The sequence below is a fragment of the Eleutherodactylus coqui genome, chromosome 2 (genome assembly GCF_035609145.1).
Source record: "Eleutherodactylus coqui strain aEleCoq1 chromosome 2, aEleCoq1.hap1, whole genome shotgun sequence".
In the NCBI taxonomy this organism is placed as follows: domain Eukaryota; kingdom Metazoa; phylum Chordata; class Amphibia; order Anura; family Eleutherodactylidae; genus Eleutherodactylus; species Eleutherodactylus coqui.
Window position 1 is genome coordinate 129,997,788 of NC_089838.1, and position 15,736 is coordinate 130,013,523.

Consider the following 15,736-nt stretch of genomic DNA (forward strand, 5'->3'; position numbering starts at 1 on the left):
TCTGCCATGGGTACATCTGTGGGAAAAATCTGCTATTAGCAACTATATGCAATACCACGGCATACATTGCTATTGACTTTCATAAAAGGAAAAACGTATGCTGTGAAGTTTTCTTGCAAGATCTACTTGTATTAAAAGCCTTAGGAGAACTGAACACAGTAGAGAAATACATGTCACAATATATGGCCCAGAGATATGCAAAAAAAAAAAAACACTCTTTTGGCTTACATCATGTACAGACCATGGATATGTTTAATGTATGCATAGAACCAGGGGCAAAACTATAGAGGGTACGGGGGGTGCGGTTGCACCTGGGCCCAGGAGCCTCAGGGGGCCCATAAGGCCTCTCTTCTCCATATAAGGAGCCCAGTACTATTAATAAAGCATTATAGTTGGGCGCCCTGTTACAGGTTTTGCCTTGGGGCCCAGAAGCGTCAAGTTATGCCTCTGTGCAGCATGGTTTAGGTATGGGTACGGGTACAGATACAGATAGAGGGGGGCCCCCAGCTCACCTTTTGCATCAGGGCCCCTGAGCCTCTAGTTACGCCCCTGCATAGAACATAGCGTAACACATTACTTAACACAATATAATGAAAGTGGCAAACATGAGAGTAGTTGACTTGAGAGAACATGAAGTTGGTCAGATGGCTGATTTCCTTCAGCAATTGGTATCCCGATGAGAAGGAACCATTTTCGAAGACTTTGAATAGCCCCGGCATTATGGAGTATATTAATATAGCTTTTACCTGGATTTCTGTTGAGCCCTTACTGTATGTTATACAAAGTCTATCTCCATCTGTCTGTGCAGGTTGAAGTGCACATTATTATTTTCATGCAGGTGTATCTACACTAGACAGCCATGATTACTCTACATTTCCAGATGACATGCCTGCTTGTTGGTTACTCTGTATGTCATATATGACTACAAGCTGAAGGACATGTGTGCTAATTTCTCAGACACTAACTACAGATAAAACAAGAATAGTATGGATACAGCTCACCAAAACCGGCAAGTTGGTGCATGTAGGCATTACAGCACACAAAGCACTCCTATTTCTTTTGTCTTATATGTGGTCGACCTCCCTGACATTTGACATTAGGTCTTTAAAAATAATGAATGTAGTAAGTCTTTGAAATGGAGCATGGTTGAATAACAAAATATCTGTTAGTCAAAGTTGATGTGATGATTCTGTTCAGAGTGTGTGGAGTACCATATGTATGCACAAGTTTAGTTTACTAACTATACCAATACGTATATTAAAGACAAGCATTGACAAAATGACAAAAAAATGATGCATCAAGAAGGAGTTGTTGGAATCGAATAAAATTTTATATATGTGAATGTAATGATGTATGTATGTGATGACAATACTAGAACTGAAGGGGAAAACTGTACAATTCAAACTCTAGTACCCTGTTAGGCCTCCTCTAGCCTTGATACATTAATCGATACAGTCAGGCATAGAGGCATGCAGGCTCCATATGTTATCCTGTGGCACAATTAACCATAGATGTTACAAGTGGGCCTTTAGATCCTGCGCACCCATAGGCTGCCGAAGCTGGCATCCCAGTGGGTCCTATAAATGCTTGATCAGTGATAGGTCTGCTTACTGGGTAGAGCAAGGATGTGTGACAACCTGGCAGAGACATTACTGGAAAACCCTAACTGTGTGTGGGAAGGCATTATCCTACTGAAAAATGCCTCTTAGAAGCCTTGCCATGAGAACCAACACATGTGGATTTTCAGCTACTAAGGGTAATGGACTTGGTATGCAATGGCTCTCTAGATCATGCTCTCAATAGGAAACATCACATTAGACTCGCATACACATTGCACAGCATGCAAGTGCCATACAATGTCTTGTAAGGTCCCATTGAAAACAATGGGTGAGGTGTTCTGCAGGAATGCCCAAAGATAGAACATGCTATGAGGAAAGAATCGCTCATGTAAAAAAATCCATTCAAAAGGATGGATTTCATAGTCGAACGAGTTTTGTACGCATCACATCGCACAAGAATATCACTCATGCGAATAAGCCCTAACACATATATGATATTTGTATCAGTGGGAAATTCTTTTGTTAGCTTGTTTTTGTCAATTGAGTTAATACGTTGAAATAAGCGTGAGATCTAGAGATGAGCGAGCATACTCGATAAGGCAAACTACTCGAGCGAGTAGTGCCTTATTCGGGTACCTGCCCGCTCATCTCTAAAGATTCGGCTGCCAGCGCGGGTGACAGGTGAGTTGCGGCGGTGAGCAGGGGGGAGCGGGGGGGAGAGAGGGAGAGAGACATCTCCCCTCCGTTCCTCCCCGCTCTCCCCCGCCGCTCCCCGCCCCCTGCCGGCCCCCGAATCTTTAGAGACGAGCGGGCAGGTACTCGAATAAGGCACTACTCGCTCGAGTAGTTTGCCTTATCGAGTATGCTCGCTCATCTCTAGTGAGATCACTTCATCAAACTCATCTGTTGTAATTTCCCTTCATTTAGGTAAATGATGGAAATGTGAGGAAAATGCCAATTCACACTTGATTCCAAGAAATGGACGAGGAAGACATTTTAATGACAGAATGCACAAATGAAGATAATAATGTTGAAGTTTTTGATGCCAACTTATCTTCTCCTTCTGGCTCACATACAACTATAGATAAAGTAAATCCTAAAAGTCTAAATGACGGACCCAGTCTAAAAGATGAAGCTCTCACATTGAGTAATAACAAGACTGCATTAGTAAAACTGCACAAGAAAGCAAATATCCCTCCACTTGTTTTAATCGAAACAGATGGAAACTACAGTACGCCATTCCAATTTGATAGACAAGCACCTGCCAGGATATCTACTTCCCCAACACTGAGGAGGCTGAGGAAAAACGCTCTAGGAAATTTTGTGTCGTTACAGGATGTTTTTGATGTCTCGAAGTTTCCAATTCCCAAAGAGGAAAGTATCATAGTAAGTTACTTAAAATATCCTTGCGGATAGGCAGAGCATCTGTCACTTCATCCTTATAAAACTATATTGGTGATATTATTTTTTTAGGACAATGTACCTTGTGTGTCTCAAAACTTAGAAGACCTTGTGAATACTTATGATCATTTAGTAGACCCTGCTCTCCACACTAATTATACCGATGACGAGAAGTCTCCTGAGCACAACTACAATGGAACAACTGCAACCGAAACAAAAGGAGATCCTGAAGCATCCAACCATTGTGCCAAGGTACAACATACCTTACTTTATTTAAACTATGTTCATCAGACTACAGCATTCAACCATAATCCAAAATGTCCAGAATGTAGAAGTCAATTTATATAATACAGCAGTGGTATTAAAAAGGCTCCATTCACATATGTCTGTTATTGGTCCTTTGCCATACTTGTTTTTGGTTAAAAAATGTAGAGTCCATTGTTTTCAACATAAAAGCCATTTCATTGACATATTTTATATGCAGTATGCCAAATAATGATGTTGGGAACAGATGCTCCTTCACTCATGGTGCTGATAGCACGATGTGCACAGTCATCATGGGCTTCATAGAGAGCCTCCTTCAGCAATCCCTGCAGATTTGGATGGGAAGAATAGTCAATTGCCATCTTTCACAGCAATGGAAGTTGCAATAGAACCTGTCGCACCCCAATGTAAGTCAATGGTGCTTGCTAGGCATCAGTGGTAGCCATCATGCAATGGATCTGTCAATGCACATGGTTTCTGTCATAAAACTATAATGTAAGTGTAAGCAGAGCCTAATGAATATCTTCCATATCCAGGGGCGTAACTATAGAGGATGCAGGGGATGCTGTTGCACCTGGGCCCAGAAGCCTTGGGGGGCCCATAACGCGTCTCTTCTCCATATAGGGAGCCCAGTACTATGAATAAAGAATTATAGTTGGGGGCCCCGTTCCAGGTTTTGCATTGCGGCCCAGAAGCTTCAAGTTACGCCTCTGTCCATATCATCAGTTTTTGCACCAGATGTTTCAGTTATTACCCGTAGGTGAACAGGAAAAGGTTTTGGATGAAAAAATGTAGTATTAACAAAGCTGTATATGTATTCTTCTAGGCCTGATTCAAACAAGCAATATAATCAGTAGGCAGATAAACGGATGTAGCACTCACGGGGAATGTAGCCACTGTACATTATTCCAGTGTTTCTCAACTCCAGTCCTCAGGACTGGATATCCTATGGTAAGAACACCTGCGGCAATGTCTGAGGCACTGACAATAATTACCTGTGCAATACTGAGGAAATCCTGAAGACATGACCTGTTGGGGGTCCCTGAGGACTGGAGTTGAGAAACACTGCATTATTCCATTCCAAGCATAAAGCAGTGGGTTAGAACATGGGTTGTGGTAAGGCAGGAAACAAGTAGACGTTACTTTTTTTCCCCTTCAACTATCTACATTCGAGATGTAACATTTGCACTCTCCACGTGTCTTCTGACCCAAACTTATAGATACATTAAAGATCCACTAAACTGTGAGTTTATTTAAGTAGAACCATAAATATTTCAGCAGTTACAACTGGAATAAGGCAGTTGAACACCGGTACAATACACCTTTTTGAATGAGGTCTTACACAGAAAACCCAATGGGAGAGATTTAGTATGTTAAATATGCCGGAATTCTGGCTTAATTTGTGCCAAAAAAACCAATCTAAAGGCCCATTTAGACGAGACGACTGTCAGGAAAACAATGCCCGACACCCGTCCCCGCACATACTCACTCCCGTGCACCTGCACGGGAGCTAGTATCACTGGCTCTCAGCGGGGAGGCTGCAGGAGATTCCTCACCTTTTGCTCCCCCACCCCTCTCCATTGACTTAACATAGCGGCCGTTCAGTACTGAACAGCTGCTATTTACACCGAGCGATCAGCTCATCATCCATCGTTTATGCGCGGGAGCTAGTATGTGCGGAGACGAGTGTCGGGCATCGTTTGCCTGACACTCATGCCGTGTAAATGGGCCTTTACATGCTTTAAACAACATTTACTACTGTGTTTTAGACATGTTCTGCTCCTTGCTCAATAAGGGGCGAGATTAATCAAAAAGGGTCGCTGTCTCTCAGGAAAATTGGGTGTGGCCTGAATGATAACCATGTGCAAAAATTGCAACAAAATTTTGCCACAAACTAAGTTAGTTAATAAGTAGGGTACAACATTTGCAATCCAACTTGAGCCACTGTAAAAATTAGGCACATTTTTAGACAGTCTAGTATACGCTTACACTGCCTGATAGGATTAGTAAGTCTACACCAACTTGTAAACATTGCAATGACACTGCAAATGTCATTCTTCTCTGCATAAAACTAAGTCCAAGATCAATTCCCCATGTTGTGATATATGCAAAGCCAATAAGTAAATGACCACTGTGTCTCTAGTAAAGTGGGTCATCATATGTTTGTAGGTAGACAAAAGAATGTGATCACATACTACTCAGTAATTCTGGCATCATTCTTTCTTATTAACTGCCAGCTCTGTTTCAGTTCTTGGCAAGAGAGCAGAAAGCCGTGACAACTTGAAAAACCTTGCAACATAATCATGTCATAATGATTAATTGTCAAACCGAAACAAATTAGACTTGCCACAAACAAGACTAGTATAGAAATGTCAACTGAACAAGTAATGAATAGGGGTCAATAAAGTTCTCCAAATGGTCAACTTGTTCAACATTCAGCAGAGTACGTTTACCCTGCATTTCCTCAAATACTATTTTCAACCTAACCATTAATGCCTTAAAGGGAACTCTTCACTTTGAAAATTCAATCAGATCTTCTGGCAGCATGTTATGGAGCAGGAGGAGCCGAGCAGACCGATATATAATTTTGGGGCGAAACATTCAGGATAACACCATTTATTTATCTAAACCTCTTCTCATTCTGGGCTTAGAAGTCCAGCAGGTAGTCCTACTTGCCAATTGAGAGCCTTCCCTGTGTGAGCTTACACACAGAAATAACGGTTAATCACTGATTAGAACCGCCCACCGGACTCCTAAGCCCCAGAATGACCAGAGATTTAGATCAGTAGTTAACAAGCTGTACAGTGTGTTTTTTCCACAAAACTATATATATATATATATATATATATGAATCTGGGTCGCTCCTCCTGCTCTATAACAGAATATTTTCCCAATGTGACAGATTCAAGTTAAATTGAGATGTGCGAGTATACTCACTAAGGCACATTACTCGAGCGAGTAGTGCCTTAGCCGAGTAGCCGCAACTCACCATTCACCGGCGCCGGCTCCCGAATCTTTAGAGACGAGCGGGGAGATACTCGGCTAAGGCACTACTCGCTCCAGTAATGTGCCTTAGCGAGTATACTCACTCATCTCTAAAGTTAAACTATGTTATAGTACTCAAAGGTGAGGGAACAAGGGTCCAGGAAGCTGCATTTTATACTCACTGGTCCCCTATTCCAGCACTTCTCCCCTGAGAAATCAGAGCACATGCAGTGTAACTCTTTACAGATGGCTCTGCGCATGCGGTCTACCATAAAGATCAATGTGAGAGGCGTATGCTGAAAAAAGTCACCCTGTGTGCATGTGCTGATTTCGCAAGAAAAAAGGACTAGAAAGGCGAACCTGATGAGTATAATAAGCAGCTCCCTGGAACCCATGTTCCCTCACCTTAGAGCGCCATAACATAGTTTAAAAGGTACCTTTTAAAGAATGATCAAATGTTTTTGTACCAACAAGTCAGACATGATTAGATATGTTATGTTTGCTTTGTCTTTCAGATGAAGGAGTTCCACCAGTCACGGTAAGTGAAAAAAAGAAAATATTATTTTTGGCCCCATGAGTTGCACCCATCATACCTGACAAATGTACGTATCAGTAAATGTTTGAAGTAAGATTCTATTGTCAAGCAGCGGTTTTCTTTTTGCTGAGTATTAGAAACGGATATTAAAATCTTGGCTTTTGTGGCACTTCTGTCTGGAAGTCATATGCCTTTAAATAATAGTTTCCCACCACTTATACAATACACTACTTGCTCACATTAGACCCTCACATCAGTCCCCAGTGGGGCTCTCAAACTAATTTGCTTCTCACATAGTAGGGCAAAATTCTCAGGAAGCCTATCAAGCTGTATTGTGTGAAGCTAGAAGACCTGGAGGAAACCCATGCAAACAAGGAGAGACCATCTGAACAATGTGCTATAAGAGTAGCCCAAACAATGTGCTACCCTTATGGCAGGCAGGTATAATCCACCCATTGGCATTTTCAGCATGGGAACTCTGTTGATCTAATTGGAACCAATGTGTTGTTGGTTACAGTAACTTTGTGGTTTGATTCACTGATAATAAACAGGCAACCCACATACAGAAATAAAACTGTAAGAAGCTGAAAGAAGCATTGCAAATAAAATATATCCCATCAATCAAACAGATTGTATTTGTTTCTGATCTATTGCCAGCATTTTAAAATACTGAGTTGCCTGAATGAGAATAGGAATGTGAAGCGGACTATCCAGTTATTTGTGTACACAACAGTCGTATGGCTAGGAGCAATCACATTTAGCATAGATGCGCTGGACTAAAATGATTTGCCTTTAACTAGATCTCGCCAACCAACGGCAGACAGTGAAAACACTCCTACACTTAGTTCTTCAATCTTCATATCAAAGTATTAAGGGTGTTGTATTCAATGATCCTTGGCTTTGCTCTGCTGCACATACATCAGCATTGTCTACAATGAATTCGTTCGAGTGAGCGTTCTTTCCTGTTCCCCATGTAAAATGCCCTTAAGAAAACCCATTTTCAATAACTTTGTTGGAGAAAGTAAATGGAGGGGGGGCGGGTAATATTCAAGACCCTCACCTTTTAGCCAGAGCTATAAAAGAGCATTTCTTGCCCTGGAGGACTTGATGAGCTATGCATTCCACAGACAGCATTTTAATTTCAATAGACTCCGTGCAATACTACATTTCCCCTGTGGTGGTGCTGCAAGGGAATTGAACTGCGGGATTCCGCAGAGATCACTGTTGGTTACTATGTTCACCGCAGTGGGACAGCCTGTGACCAGTTTGACAACCAGTGGGACAACCATTCTAAAAAAGCAGAGGACTTCCCCTAAGACAGATCAGATGGTTGCCCACTCTGGATATATCAGTTGCTTCAACAACATTACATAAGTGTCACTGAACAAGTGTGATCACCAAGCCCTGGAAGAACCCCACTATGACCAACCAACTTTACTGATATCTTAGGGAGCATTTGTAATGATGGCATAGAAAAGTAGTTTTTGATATGCTTGACTTAACATAAGGATTCTGACAAAGATCTGTGTACATTTAAAGGGGTTGAGCAGGATTAGAAAGAAATTACCATTTTCCTTCTAGAAATGGTGCCACACCTGTCCATAGGTTGTGTCTGGTATTGCTGGAATGGGGCTGAGCTGCAATACCACACATGACTTGTGGGCAGGTGTGGCACCGTTTTGGGAGGTTTCTAATCCTGGAGAACCCCTCTAACTTTGTCTTCTTGGAAGTAAACTCAGTTTGCTCTAAACATGTATGCGCATGTTCCTCACCATTGTATCCTTTATTCAATAGACGTCTTGTTAACACACATTTATGCACACAAATACATGATATTGCCAAGTAAGTTAAACATGCAGTTGGTGTGGCATATTTATTCAACAGGCAAGTTAGAAGCATTATATTTCTTGTATGTACATTTAACCCCTTAGTAACGGCGCTATTGTAAAACTACGTCCTGCTGTTGCAGGACGTGTATGGAGGGAGGTAGCGCCGCTATCTCCCTCCATACAGCGCGGGCGTCAGCTCTTCATTACAGCTGACACCCGCGGGCAATAGCGCTATTAACCCTTTAAATGCCGCTGTCAATTCTGACAGCGGCATTTAAATCCCCCGAACGCTGTTTGGGGGTCCCGCACACCCCCTCCCCCCCCCCCCCCCGCGCGCGGTGAGATCGGGGGAGCCGTGCAGGTGTCATGGCAGCCGGGGGCCTAATGAATGGCCCCAGGGCTGCCTTAGCAGACTGCCTATCAAGCCATCCACACAGGGTGGCTTGATAGACTGCCTGTAAAAAAGCAGTATGACGTAATGCTATAGCATTACGTCATACTGCAGGAGCGATCACAGCATCGCATGTTAAAGTCCCCCAAGGGGACTTCAAAGTACAGTAAGAAAAAAGATCAATAAAGTTTTTTAAATTGTAAAAAAAAAAAAAAAAGTTATAAAAGTTTTAATCACTCCCCTTTTGCCATATCAATTATTAAAAAATCTAAATCATAAAATAAAAATATGTATTTGGTATTGTCGCGTCCGTAAAAGTCCGATCTATCAAAGTAGTGCATTATTTTTCCTGCACGGTGAACGTCATCCGAAAAAAAAAATAAAGAACACCAGAAATACACTTTTTTAGTTACCCTGTCTTCCAGAAAAAATGCAATAAAAAGTGATCAAAAAGTTGTATGTATTCCAAATTGATACTATCGGAAACTACAGGACATCCCGCAAAAATTGAGCCCTTGCACAACTACGTCGACAGAAAAATAAAAAAGTTATTGCGCGCACAAAATGACCGCAGAAAATAATTGAAAAAAATTAAATTTCTTTAAAAAAAAATACAAGTACTACAGCAAAAAAAAACTATATAAGTTTGGTATCATAGTAATCATACTGACCTGTAGAATAAAAATATCAGTCGTTTTTGTTGCAGTTTGTGCGCCGTAGAAACAGGACGCACCGAAAGTTGGTGGAATGTCGTTTTTTTTTTCCATTTCTCTCCACTAAGAATTTTTTAAAAGTTTTTCAGTAAATTATATGGTACAATAAATAGTGCCATTGAAAAACACAACTCGTCCCGCAAAAAACAAGCCCTCATACAGCGACGTCAATGGATAAATAAAGGAGCTACGATTTTTTAAAAGGGAGTAGGAAAAAACAAAAATGGAAAAAAGCAAAAAAGCTCCATCACTAAGGGGTTAAAGGTTAAATTCTTTAAAAGCTCTATTAAAGACACGTTTACAGTTTATGCAGTAAATGGATAGAAACCACATAAAAAATAACATTGTAAATCAATTGCATCAATAGCTCTAGGTCGGTGCAGTTTGCAGCCCCATCCTGGCCCCTAGTGCCTGAAGAGGCCCCTCTGCACCATTAAAAACCATTAATATTAATGACACATAGTAGCTTGAGGTTCTGTTACATATTGCATTGTGGCCCAGGAGCTTCAAGTTAAACCCTACATTGTATTTCTTCTGATATAAAGATAGTACTTATGAGAATGCAAGATACCAAAGCAGGCTTTGTGCAGAAATTGTGCCAGCAGGGAAGAATACAGATTTGTATCTATAATGTTGGAAAATACAATATATTTTGTATGTGGGTTATATCTAAATGTAAGCTGGAAAATCATCTTAAAAAAAATGTAACAAATGGCTGATAATTGTATCATGCCTTATAAGCAAAGTTTAGCCACCCCTACAGGATAGGGAATATCCCACATAGTTGTTTGAGATAACACCCGGTATAATAGATTTAGAAACATTGTCCTTGTTTTAGCAGGACAGGTATTTCCAATGCTTTTTAATCACTGGCGTAACTATAGGGGATGCGGTTTCACCCGGGCTCAGGAGCCTTAGGGGGCCCATAAGGCCTCTCTTCTCCATATAGGGAGCCCAGTACTATGAATAAAGCATTATAGTTGGAGGCCGTTACAGGTTTTGCACTGGGGCCCATGAGCTGTAAGTTACGTCTCTGCGTTAAGGGGTTAGGAGAAGCTGGGGGGGGGGGGGGGGGGGCCACATAAACTTTCGAACCCGGGCCCATGAGCCCTTAGCTTGTTATGATACCTGCACTGGAGTGCAACATTTTTTAAGAGGCACGCACCACTTAATAAATTTAGGGCATCTTACGACAGTCTGTGTGACAGAGCTATGTTTGGCTTAGATGTATGCCATAACTGACATCACTTTCTGCTGTAAATTATGGAAAATATGTTGGACCACAGGAGGTTATGTACCTTCCACCAAGCCATGACCATTTTTGAAAAGTGTCACACATACCGTAAATGTGTAAAAAGTAGCTAATTTTTTGTTCATAAAAGCATGCATCAAAATTTGTGACTTTTACACCACTTTTCTGGCACAAGTGCCTTGATAAATTATTATTCACGCATTCTACATAGAAACTTTGAAATTGTGCGTAACAGTAAAAAAAATAATCTGCAACCCTTTCAATTATCTGTTGCATTCAGACTTAATTATTTCACGTAATCCATAGCTGAGGGCGGTTACAATATTCACCTCTTGTCACCCACTGAAATTCAATCAATTCAGAGTTATTGTTAAAAGAATGTGATTTAATGCCCCATTGTTCTAGCTTATCTATACTAGTGCTTGAAGTTCCAAAGTTTAGGTTAAAAGTTTTTTTTTCCCATTTATTAATCACATATTAATATATCACTGGGTGTCATAAACAACATGAACTTTTTCAATCTTTAAGGGGCTTATGAGATCAGAAAACAAGGTCTGATTTTTTTAAGAACAGTGTCACTCTTTTCCATGTACTGCATCTGATATTGTAGCTCAGCCCCATCACCTGAATGTTGTATCATTTAGTGAAAATGTATCATTCATACAAAAAAATTATGGTTACCATTTGTCAAACTGTTAAATATAAATGTTTGTCTTCCACTGAACTTCATCACTAGAGATGAGCGAGCGTACTCGCTAAGGCAAACTACTCGAGCGAGTAGTGCCTTATGCGAGTACCTGCCCGCTCGTCTCTAAAGATTCGGGTGGCGGCAGGGGAGAGCGGTGAGTTGCGGGAGTGAGCAGGGGGGAGAGAGTGAGAGAGAGAGATCCCCCCCCCCCCCCCGTTCCTCCCCGCTCTCCCCCGCCGCTCCCCACCCCCCGCCGGCACCCGAATCTTTAGAGACGAGCGGGCAGGTACTCCAATAAGGCACTACTCGCTCGAGTAGTTTGCCTTAGCGAGTATGCTCGCTCATCTCTACTCATTACTCTTAAATTATACAAATGTTTGTAATGGGTCCTAAAATATATGATAACGTTAATGAAATAAATGTAAATTCAGTAATAATTTTAGGGGATGTTAATCAAGTTACGAATATTGTGTAATGTACGTAGCCTGGATGGAGTTTGTATGTAGGCAGGATGGCTCCAGTTTCCTCCAGATGCCAAAAACATAGCGATGTATACTGAAATTAGCACTTGTATACAGAATGTCTGAGTTATGAAAGTCAGATTATGTGCCTAATTGAAGAAGCCAGCCATCTTTGTTTTGTCAGACTTTCGTCAGTTTGGAGGACCGATACTGTCTGCCCTCATTCCCCCATCAGTGTTGATGAGATGTCTGTCTGGGTCAGAAAGCTGATGGCGATATGAATGAGTAGAACGTTAAATATCACATTCTATGAACTCAATACAGAGTTCTAGTGACATTGTTGTGATAAATCTGCAAACATCAGGAATTATACAGTTATGCAAATTGGGTAAAGGTACTCAATGTCAAGTGTATACTCAAAACGTGAAAGCTATCAAGCAAAGCTAAGAATTCTAGGCCTTTTCATCTTAGAAAGAATTTTAATATAGAATATACAATAATCCCTATTCATGGTAATCTTTTGTGCCAGAAAGGATTCGGAGAAAAGCTTTCAAATACCTGCGTGTAAAATTAATTAAGGCATCAATCAGGGTAACTTGACTAAGTAGAAATACTTACAGTTAAAGGACTAATGGCAAACCTGAACATTTAAATTCTTGCTCTCTGCTCTGCTACAATCATTTTCTGACCAATTCTGGAAAAAGCATGGACCAATTTGCTGCTAATATTGTTCTAAGACCAGTTTCTAGTTTGAAAAAATATAAAAACTTTTCATGATTACGAATAGCATTTCTTTAATTTCTATGCAAGTACTGTTGGCTGTCTAAATGGAGTATATACACTGTGAGCTAATGACTTCCCAGTGGCCTGTTGGGCAATTTTTTAATTTCCTTCATGGTACAAAAGAAGTGACTTAAAAGCCCCTATTCATATGGAGAATTTATGGTGAATTTTGTAGGTAAAAAAACTAAGTACAATCAGTTTGCCCAATTACATAGTCGACTTTTCATCTACAGCATAAGTGTGATCCTAAGGTCTATGGCAATTGGCAGCTCAAAATATCTTTATCCCCTTTGCATTCTCCATCTGTATACATATGTCCTAATTGTAGATGCGCCGAGTAGCTGGTACATATGTATATTTCCTCCACTTTAGCGGCACATCTCATTGTATAGCTTTCTGCCAGTAAAAAGATTGAGGCGGTACTTCGTCAGTTTTACCCTAATGAACTGAAATGGAGTTGTAACAATCAGCTCTCAGCAGTGAAAAGTGATGAACAGAACAGTAAAAGTGAGCCAAATTACCAGCAAATGACATGCGGAACAAAAAATAAAAACACAGACCTTTGTTCCCAGGTCTTTAATTGATGATGGGTTAAAGGGGTTGTCCCGCGCCGAAACGTTTTTTTTTTTTTTTTTTAATAGCCCCCCCGTTCGGCGCGAGACAAACCCGATGCAGGGGTTAAAAAAGAAAAACGGACAGTGCTTACCTGAATCCCCGCGCTCCGGTGACTTCTTACTTACCTGGTGAAGATGGCCGCCGGGATCTTCACCCTCGGTGGACCGCAGGGCTTCTGTGCGGTCCATTGCCGATTCCAGCCTCCTGATTGGCTGGAATCGGCACGTGACGGGGCGGAGCTACGAGGAGCCGCTCTCCGGCACGAGCGGCCCCATTCAGAAAAGAAGAAGACCAGACTGCGCAAGCGCGTCTAATCCGGCGATTAGACGCTGAAAATTAGACGGCACCATGGAGACGAGGACGCCAGCAACGGAACAGGTAAGTGAATAACTTCTGTATGGCTCATAATTAATGCACAATGTACATTACAAAGTGCATTAATATGGCCATACGGAAGTGTATAGACCCACTTTGTTTCGCGGGACAACCCCTTTAATCAGAGTGCAAGCATTTGGTATTGTCATACACAGGAGAGTAAAAAGATGTATTTTTTGTATAAGCTTGTTTTATCAAAGTTATTATATTGAATTAGAAACATTTAAGAAAATTTTAATTTTATACTATTTCTGCCCATTCTTCTCTATACGAAAAGTAAACTTAAAATATACTGGTCCTGTCTTGGTACTATAAGAAAGCACAGTCTATGCCGCAAAAAAATAAAAAGTGCATCAAAAAAAGAAATTAACCCATAGAATGTATTGTTTTAAAGAAAATTTTGAATTTTTGATGTGGACATTTAGGCATAAAAGAACTTGGTCACGAAGGGGTTAAACAATCTGTTTACAGAGCTTTTTGTACTACATAAATAACTGAAATAATCCTATTCTGTTTTCAAAGTCGGAGTGAACGAAGACGCAGTTCTGTGGTATTAAGCATACCTGGACTGGAAGTGTTCCCGGGAGATCTTCTGGTTTCAGATGGTGCTTCTGATTACATGTATCAGGCCCCCTGGCTTCCTAGTTGTGGTATGTATATGTGAACAAGATATATTCTACACACTCACCAAAGTATACTCACCTAGGATTCAAAATGTCCGAGCTGGGGAGAAAGTTGGTGAAATATGAGACAAGTGCAGTTTTGGCAAGGCCATGATGGAGGGAGTTGCAGAGGTGCCCCCATGTAGCCCACCCGTCCCAAAACTTGTACTGAATTGTACTAAGAATCCTCTCCAGTGATGCTGACAAAGTTGACCTGCCCGTCCGTCTGAGTTGATAGTACATAGTTCTAGTGTTAAATGTACACGGCATAGACCCCATTTAGACCCATAGTTATCATCCAATTTTCGTGATAATGATTAAAAATGAGCGATGGTTTTGCTTTAAAAGACAGACGTTTTAACCTAACTCGTTGGGAAATGGACGTAGCGGCCGGGCTTTTCAGTCGTTGTATTATTGTTGTGTAGTGTTTGCATTGAATGAAAAATAAACGATAATTGAGCGATAGTTTGGTTGAGCACCAGTTGGGCTTGTTAAAAATGAAGCTTTGTACTCCAATCAGCCAATCGCTGGGCCTGTAGCCTGTTGAATGTACACCCGCCAGACGATTAAAAACTTCACTCAAATCGCTGAATGACTGAACAAATGTCATTTTAATAAAGATGAGCGAGCACCAAAATGCTCGGGTGCTCGTTACTCGAGACAAAATTTTCGCGATGCTCGAGGGTTCGTTTTTGAGTAACGAACCCCATTGAAGTCAATGGGCGACCGGAGCATTTTTGTATATCGCCGATGCTCGCTAAGGTTTTCATTTGTGAAAATCTGGGCAATTCAAGAAAGTGATGGGAACGACACAGAAACGGATACGGCAGGCAAGGGGCTACATGTTGGGCTGCATCTCAAGTTCCCAGGTCCCACTAGTAAGCCACAATAGCGGCAAGAGTGGGCCCCTCCTCCCAACAATTTTTACTTCTGAAAAACCCTCATTAGCAAGGCATACCTTAGCTAAGCACCACACTACCTCCAACAAAGCACAAGCACTGCCTGCATGACACTCCGCTGCCACTTCTCCTGGGTTACATGCTGCCCAACCCCCCCGCACGACCCAGTGTCCACAGCGCACACCAAAGTGTCCCTGCGCAGCCTTCAGCTGCCCTCATGCCACACGCTGGCCTCATAGCCACACCACCCTCATGTCTATTTATAAGTGCGTCTGCCATGAGGAGTAACCACAGGCACACACTGCAGAGGGTTGGCATGGCCAG

General features: G+C 41.5%; 1 protein-coding gene across 4 annotated transcripts in view; it reads left to right on the forward strand.

Moving 5' to 3' along the window:
* Positions 1-15,736, forward strand: part of PLEKHG7 (pleckstrin homology and RhoGEF domain containing G7) — a 60,041-nt gene that overhangs the window by 10,090 nt on the left and 34,215 nt on the right. For all 4 annotated transcript variants that reach the window (XM_066591513.1, XM_066591516.1, XM_066591515.1 and 1 more), the window contains exons 2-5: positions 2,487-2,945; positions 3,033-3,212; positions 6,725-6,747; positions 14,374-14,501. In XM_066591513.1, the coding sequence (XP_066447610.1) occupies positions 2,538-2,945; positions 3,033-3,212; positions 6,725-6,747; positions 14,374-14,501 (739 nt within the window). In that variant the 5' untranslated portion in view covers positions 2,487-2,537. The remainder of the gene's footprint in view (positions 1-2,486; positions 2,946-3,032; positions 3,213-6,724; positions 6,748-14,373; positions 14,502-15,736) is intronic.